At 43.9% G+C, this 8,235-nt stretch overlaps 1 protein-coding gene across 1 annotated transcript in view; it reads right to left on the bottom strand.

The window, feature by feature from the left end:
- Positions 1–456: 456 nt before the first annotated feature.
- The window catches only part of glra4a (glycine receptor, alpha 4a), a 71,402-nt gene continuing 63,623 nt past the window's right edge, over positions 457–8,235 (bottom strand). The window contains exons 6-9 of the mRNA XM_020452123.2: positions 6,577–6,714; positions 6,056–6,270; positions 5,012–5,161; positions 457–1,485 (exon numbers count right to left, since the gene is read on the bottom strand). Coding sequence (XP_020307712.1) covers positions 1,189–1,485; positions 5,012–5,161; positions 6,056–6,270; positions 6,577–6,714 — 800 coding nt within the window. The 3' untranslated portion in view covers positions 457–1,188. The remainder of the gene's footprint in view (positions 1,486–5,011; positions 5,162–6,055; positions 6,271–6,576; positions 6,715–8,235) is intronic.

Raw genomic sequence — 8,235 nt, 5'->3', positions numbered from 1 at the left:
TAATGAAGTAATTCTGCCTGAGGAGGTGTAGTATAAGATGAATTGACCACGGCTAAGGGGCTGGTTTTAGGATTACAGCCCTTTGCCATGGTATATTGCCCATATACTGTACCACAACCCCCCGAGGGGGGTGCCTTATTGCTATTATAAACTTGCTTACCAATGCAATTAGAACAGTAAAAATGTATTTTTTGTCATACCTGTGGTATTGTCTGATATACTGTACCATGGCTTTCGGGCAAAATCAGCATTCAGGACTCCAACCACCCAGTTTATAATGGAAGACTATAACAGAAAGCAATTGTCTATGATGCTGTAAATCTGTTGGGGAATTTCCTGACTGTTTTAAAAGTCAGTCTTGAATCTTCTGTGTATTACAGCTCTGCTCTTCTGTGATGCAAGCAATTTCGATCTTCCGCCAACAATACATTTAGCGACAGAGGAGCAAAAGCAATTGCGATTTCCTGGCAGAATATCCCATTTATTCAAATGTTAGATAAAAGGAAATACACATTTGTGAGGTGTGCAATCGATGAACAACTCTGTTTATCTACAGTTTATACATTTGTGTGTGATACATATATAATCTCGTCATATGTAGTTAAAACAACATATCCCCACCCCATTTAAATATCCAGAATATCCCAATCCCTCCCTCATTTGTTTGGCAATCTAAAGTTGTAAAAAAGCCTTTTTTTAATTGTTATTTTTTAAAAACATTCATTCAAAGATGCATTGAGTGTTCAAATTCAAGTCAGCATTATCCATCCATCTACAATCAATATTCACGTTGGAATATGGCTAAAGGCAAAGACAACGACTTCAGAGTTCAGGCAGAAGTTCAAAGACTAGCATTGTTATGTCTCTAGTGTAGCGCCTGTAGCATCTGCTGTAATCCAGTCAAAACAAGAGGAGTAAGATAAAAGAGAATGCAAAAAACAAACTGCAATCTAACACCAGTTTGAATCCATATCTTCACTTCGTTCTCTGCTCACATGCTCTCGCTCTGAGATCCTGAAGACCTACCTGAGCAGAGTTTTTAGGATCAATGGTTATGAAGCATATGCCTCAAACACTTAATCCTCCCTTTTTAATGTATATCTTGCAGGCAGTTTTGGTTGAAAGAAGAAAAACTGAAATGTAGCATGAAACAATGAGGAAGTTGTGGGGATTAGAGCAGAGAGCGTATTACAAGTTTGCATGGATGTCTTCGTGTCGCAGCACTTTGTAGGTGATCCAGTAGAAAATATTGAAGAAGAGGAAGCTCAGAGGAAAGACGGCCCTGGATATCGTGTCGATGCGCTTGGCCCGGTCCACGAAGCGCTGGCGGACCGCTTCGCCATCATAAACAGTGGACACCGCTGGGGGTGGCGGGGTGAAGACTGTTGCCCCCTCCACAGTTGTTCCGTCCTTGGTCTGTAGGCAGTGACCCAGTCCGTAGCCGCGGAAGTAAAACCCACGGCTGTCTCTCGCCAGTTCCTCTTCCTGGGGGATCAAAAGGAAAACACAGATTGGCTTCACACTGTCAACTGGCATTAGCTCATATTTCTTCCCAGTGGATAATTCTCAGACGCAGGCATTTGGGGTGTATCGTAGCAAAAGGGCTATAGGGTGAGGGCACGATATAAAAAAAAAAACATCAAGCATGCCTGAAAATATAACTTAAAGGGAGATGTATTTCCAGTCTAAAGTGTTGAATCGTGTGATGGATTCTTTATGAGAGATGGGCTTTATAAATACATTTGATTGATTAATCAAGCCAGCGACCTAAGATCACTTTTGTTCAATCATCTGCCTTTCTGGAGTGTCAACAGCGTCATTAAAGCGAAGGGGACGTTTTAATTATCAGTATAACAAAAATGACCTCCATTTCTCTTTGTAGGCTAAGGACACTTTTTTTAATGATCTCTCAAGGTGCCTGAGTGAAAAGTCGGGGTCCGACAAAAAACTCACAATGGGCATTACCATGTGATGGATGGCACCCTTTCCACGCAGAGTGAGACGCCCTGTTCCCTTTCTTTGTGGAGAATATTAATAGACATGTAGCTTAACGCTGACAGTCCTTTGACACCTTGAGAAATGCCATTTGGCAGGGGGAAAGTGGAGATGTAGGATCTAAATTGGGTGATTAATAGTCAGTGTGAAGGCAGTGAGTCAATTGACCCCCCCCCCCCTCGAGTGTCTCTCTCCCTGACCCTTGATGCTCTTAGTGAAGGGCAGTTACCAATATGTCCCCATTTATTGCCCAACTTCAGCTCCGCCATGTTCCTTTCTTCAATAATGAGCATTGGTTTCCCTCTCCAACTTGCCTGCCTTGTTCCTTGGCTGTAAGTGAACTTGGTAGAAACTAACCATTTATCTGTTGCACAATGACAAATTACACCTTACAACAGAAGGATGAGGAGATCTTCTTGCACTTAATTATCTCTTCTACTTCCACCTAAACTACAGTACGTCATGTGCTGAGGTCTAATGATGCGTTTCACTAAAGATAATAGGTACTCATCGTCATTGGCCCGTGCTCATGGCCCCAGTCAGGTAGCTTTGGTACACACTTTGTTGAAGAGGAGTGCCGTTCTCACCACTGGGATCAACAGCATGCAGTGTCCTGACTCTGCAGAGCAGGGGTGGACAAGGACCAGAAATTGGCCAGGGCATTTCTGACACACCGGCCCTGGGTCGGTCCATTTTGGGCCAGCGTCTGGTTAATTGGACAGCAGTCAATTAGCCAAATGGTGATCATTCTGAGCAAAAATCATAACATTTGCATGCCCATGGGCTGCGCCCGCTCTGCATCCTAAAGATGGACCAGCCCACCGGGTATTTGCCCGAACTGCCCTATTGCCAGTGTAAACTGAGTGTATGTGGAAAAGTTGGTGTTAAAAATGGAGTTGCACTTCTGGTGACTTTCCTTTTAGCCGACTGCTAGAAATTCACACCAACGTTTTACATTATCGACTTTGGCCTGGGGGTCAGAGCAGCAAGTAGTTGTCGCCACTTTGAAATCAAACAGGTAAGTATATTTCAAGGGGTATGTATACTTTCTGAAGGCACTGTGAACCCCCCCCCCCCCCCCCACCCACACACACAAAGTGATGACAGACGAGGGAGAGAACACACCTGGAGCCGCAGACATAAAGGCATCGGACTTCAAATAAATGTTTATAATTAGGACGGAATGAAGGTCAGGAGCCAAACCAGGGGAAGGAGAGTGAGAAGGGGCTTGTTTTAGGCCGATACATGGTGGAGCAGACCACATTCAGTTTGGGGATCAGAAGTGGCGGAAGACATTCAGTTTGGGGTGACACGGGTTGGTTTTACCCTGGCACAGGCGCTGCAGTGCTGATTCAGGTTCCCGTGGTAGCTGGTGCTGGTAGTGCTGTTGCTAGGCAGGTCGTTCACTTTCCTCAGTGACTCTACACTCCCCGGTTGATTGGCCAAGGCCATGGCCTCCGTAGGGAAAGGAGCAAGGACACAGATTGGAATAATGCCATTTGAAACCATGCTATTCTCTCAATACCAGTCAGAAACCAGTTGCACATTGGACTGTGTACTTATTCGCTCAGCTTTTATTATATTACAAGGGTCCCGAGAGAAAGAGTCGCTTAGTTCCTCAAACTTAATTCCACAGAAATGCTAATCTGCTTTTTGTTGAGTGCAGGAAATCTTCTCTACTTCATTCCAAATTCAGCTAAAGCACTAGCTTTGAGCCAAAACGTGTGATGAAAGAAGTGGACATAAAATGTATCAAACATGGTGATGTGGAACTAAACGGAAAACAAGCTATGCTATTTAGTCTTTAAGTCAGAAGTGCTCAAGGAAAATGTTGAAAGTACAATTCATCATCCATAGCTGTTACCAAATGATTTAATGTGGCTCAGGAGGCTGAGGAAAATATCCTTAAGGAACTAGAGTAGGCTCGGCAAACACCCTACAATTGTTGGCTCGGCAAACACCCTACAATATAACACATTTTAATTCCTGTATGATGTAAGCTGTAGTGTATACAGTAGAGGTACATGGGTGCTTGGAACTCAGGGTCTAACTGCTCTCCATGGAGGTACAATAGGTATTGATGAACTCTGGTCAGTCGGTGGCAGTAGGCAGGTGTGCTCCATCAGACCAAGGCTTTGCTTCAATACCACCCTAGATGGATAACTCGGAAGCCAAATTTCTCAACGGGAGTAATTGCCAAACTGATGTGGAGAGGAGGAGTCATAGGGAAGTAGGGGTGCTGAAACACCCCCTGAAAAATAGGAATTAAAAAACAATATTAATATTTCCTCACAAAAGTAATGTACTGGCCCTTTACTAGTCCTGTGTTAACGGACCGATATAGCCGCTATGGGAGGAGTTACTTCTTGCTCTCGTGGACAATCATTTTCTCCCCTGTTATTGATTTGGGTCCAGTAGACGGTCCATTAAATCTGTGGGATTTGTCTGCCCTGGACAGTGGAAGCTTTACTACAAGTCTGGGAAAGCAGCCCAGCCATTTTGGAGCAAAGCTTAATGTGATTCTTTCGGACTCTTGTCTCTGCTCTTGAGATTTAATTCTGTTTCGCTAAAGGGTCTTCCATTTGATCATATGCTCTCAGTAGCACTACCGCTCTACACTCTCTACAAGTGGGTACATGGTGGATTGGTTGTTTGCCTGGAAAGTAATACTTCAGATCAGCAATTTAAGTCGTAAGCTCTCATTCATCCTTTAAAACCCCCTGTATTACTTTCCCAGAGTTCCAGTGATGTGAGGCTGGAAAACAGCCTGTTAACCCAGCAGGGGAATGGTGTGCCGGGAGGAGCAGGGAGCACACAAACCTCTATGCAAGTTAGTGCTCACCATGGGAATGAGCTGAGCCTGAAACGAGCTGATCTTTCTCATGTAATGTGACGGCCAGCTGTAGTGTGTTGCCGTTGTCAGTCTCTGAATAAACATAGGCACACCATAACATGGGGCATAAGTCAGTGTGATAGGAGATGACAGGTAGGTGTGTGTGTGGTGGTTTACACTCACTATTCTCTGCCGCCGCTGCTTCTTCCTCAGTCTGATGAACTCCTTGTGTTGCCGTGAGACAAAGTTGACTGCTGCGTACTCGAGCAGTGCGGCGAACACGAACAGCAAGCACACGGCCATCCAGATGTCAATGGCCTTCACGTAGGACACCTGGAGACGCAGGGAAGGGGTACACAATGTCGCCGGGTCATCAATAGCCAATCAATTGAGGTGTTGGTGCGCATAATGACGGAGGTGTGACTTTCAACCCATCCCTCAACCAGGCAGACTATGGAGCCATGTCCTCAGAATGGCTCAGAATTCCAATGGGAGTCAATAAGATACAGGCAGACATCATCCTTGTGAGGTCACAGTAAGACCCAGGTAAAGCCAACTCCGCTCTATTCATGAACACGCCAAGGTCAAAACAGATCAAACTCAAATTGGAAATTCAATAGTCTGCCAGCTACCTGTCTAGACATGACCTAGTTATTGTGATATTTCCTTATTCAGTCTAACCTAGCTATTGTGATATTTCCTTATTCAGTCTAACCTAGCTATTGTGATATTTACTTAACCCGTCAAACCTAGAGGCCTAGCGTGAGGCAGCAGTTACTTATCCAGGTACTTCCACATGTGCGTCATGGTAAGCATTGCAGATGCTGGAAGTGTTGGTTATGAACTGGACCGCTAAATTGCGTTCTGTTGATCTGTCAGGTGACGATAACCAGGTGTAACATCAGATTGATCTTAGCTTCATACTTCGAAAATTGGCATGGTCTACTTAAAATTGGCATGGTCTACCAGCCTACTAAAGTGACATCTGAAATAGCCAATCAGCATTGGGAGAGGAGTCATTTGATTGGACTGAAACAATTTGAAAGATTCTGATACATACCCACCAAATCTAGCGGTTCCTACAAGCTCTGCATTGACAGCGACGCATCTGGTGTATAGTGTTTACGTGCGCTAGCACTTACTATACTCGCCGTCCATCAGCCCGCTTACTTGCCTTACTTTTTAACACTACATCCCTGAGGTTGGTAGACCGTTATTGCTGCTGACCTTGGGTAGAGAGGCCCGGGACCCAGAGCTCTGGGTGGTCATAGTGAGCACGGTGGTGATGCCTAGGCCCACTCTAGCCGGGGCAGCATCCATGTTGATCCAGAAGGAGACCCAGGACAGGATGACAATGAGCAGGCTGGGGATGTACATCTGGATCAGGTAATAGCCCATCTGTCTCTCCAGGTGGAACTTAACCTCGATGCAGGTGAATTTACCTGCCACCGGAAACAATAGAAATGGCAAGTATGTGTGTCAGTCTTTTTGGCATATTCAGAAGAATTTAAGTAGTTTAAATGTGTAGGTTGGAAAAGTTGCCACTGGTCCATGTTGATAAGGAAGATGTTGCTACTCCATTGAGCACTTAATTATATATATTTTTCTCAGTTAAACTAAGTGAGCAGAAAGCACCGTCTTTATGCTATGAACTTTTCTTAAACTTGGATTCAATCCCCAAACCTCTATACTGTAATTTATGTTTCTACCAGAAGAACAATGGAAGTGAAGTTCCACCAAGGTCCCACCTGTGTTGTAGTGCTTGGTGCAGTAGCCTAGATCCTGCTCATCTTTCAGCACAAACTGTGGGAGCGTCAGATCATCAGCCACCTGCACCGGGTTCTCAGCCAACCACTCGAAGATCAGATCATTCATGGTATACCCAACTACAGAGAACGAGACAGTGGGGGGAGGAGGGGTGGGAGAGATTGAGAAACAGAGGTGCAAAGGGTAAGATATAAGTGTTGGGCGGTTTCCAGATTTTTGTATCTTCATTCTGGGATTTACAATATTACATGCTTAATACACCAGGGGGCGCCAAACAAATGCAAAAAAACGACCATTGGGAATCTGTTTCCAGAATGCTAACAAAAGTAGCACAAGTATGGCAAAGACAGGCAATCCAGCTCATAAAGTTATAAATATATGTAGGAGCTACCGAATGTCACTTTTGGTAAGTTTAGACATTTACAAGCGAATGTGAATGAGACATGAACAATGTTTTGATCCATGCTTGTCTGTTCTGATGCAGCACCTTATTAATTCAGTATCTTACTTAGATAACGAGCAACAGTTACAAAAAAAGTGCAGTAACTGCAGTCGACTGTGGTATTTTGGACACAGTAATTGCAGAATGCCTGCAGTGGTACTGCAATATAATTAAGCAATAAAGCATGAGGGGGGGGGGGGGGGGGGGGGTATATGGCCAATATACCACAGCTAAGGGATGTTCTTATGCACAACGCAATGCGGAGTGCCTGGATACAGCCCTTAACCATGATGGCCATATACCACAAACCCCCGAGGTGCCTTATTGCTATTATAAACTGGTTACCAATGTAATAAGGAGTAAAAATAAATGTTCTCTCATACCTATGGTATACGGTCTGATATACCATGGCTGTCAGCCAAATCAGCATTCAGGGCTCGAACCACCCAGTTTATAACTGCAGTTACACTGCAAAATTACCGTTTTTTTTTAAAGCAGTATTTGCAGCATAGTGCACTTTAACTGCAGTTATACTGTACTGCACCTCGGTTATACTGCACTCTGACTGCAATCTTATTCTGCGTTTTGTAAAGGCAGATCTAAAATGCTTATTTTTGTCATTTCTGCTGGGCATCACACACATTTTGTGCTTCAGTTGCACCTCTCCACTCATGAGAATTCAAGAATGGGCATTCTATCAGCAGACAGTGCTTTGACTGATGTGTAGCTACTTTTCTCTGGTACTTTTCTTGGTATAGCCAACCTAATTTTCTCTGGTAAAATTCAAGATGAACTTCAAGAAACCATGATAAACATTAGAAATAGGATGGCCATGCATCAGCTGAATAGCGTTCCACTTCTGTTCATGAAAATTAACCAATTTTCTGCCGAATGTGTTGCACTAACGTATTTCAGACGGAAATCTATAGTTGCACGTCCCTTATCACTCGATTGAAACCAAAAACATTCAATATGAAACGCGACCCGTCAATAGACAGCTGGACTCACCTGCTCCGGCTTTCTCTCTTTGTGCTATTTACACGTTACTGGCTGTTCTGGGGAACTATAAGCTTCATAATGTCAAATAATATGTAATAACCTGCTTTATCTCCTAACGCATTGCACAAGTTGACTGCAGGTATTTACTTAAAAAGTAGCTACAATGTATTGAAAAGTTTCAAATGGTATTGAAAAACCA

This window comes from Oncorhynchus kisutch, linkage group LG19 (genome assembly GCF_002021735.2).
Source record: "Oncorhynchus kisutch isolate 150728-3 linkage group LG19, Okis_V2, whole genome shotgun sequence".
NCBI classification, from domain to species: Eukaryota; Metazoa; Chordata; class Actinopteri; order Salmoniformes; family Salmonidae; genus Oncorhynchus; species Oncorhynchus kisutch.
Note: the sequence above shows the minus strand (reverse complement) of the source record. Positions and strands in the feature narration are given on the sequence as shown.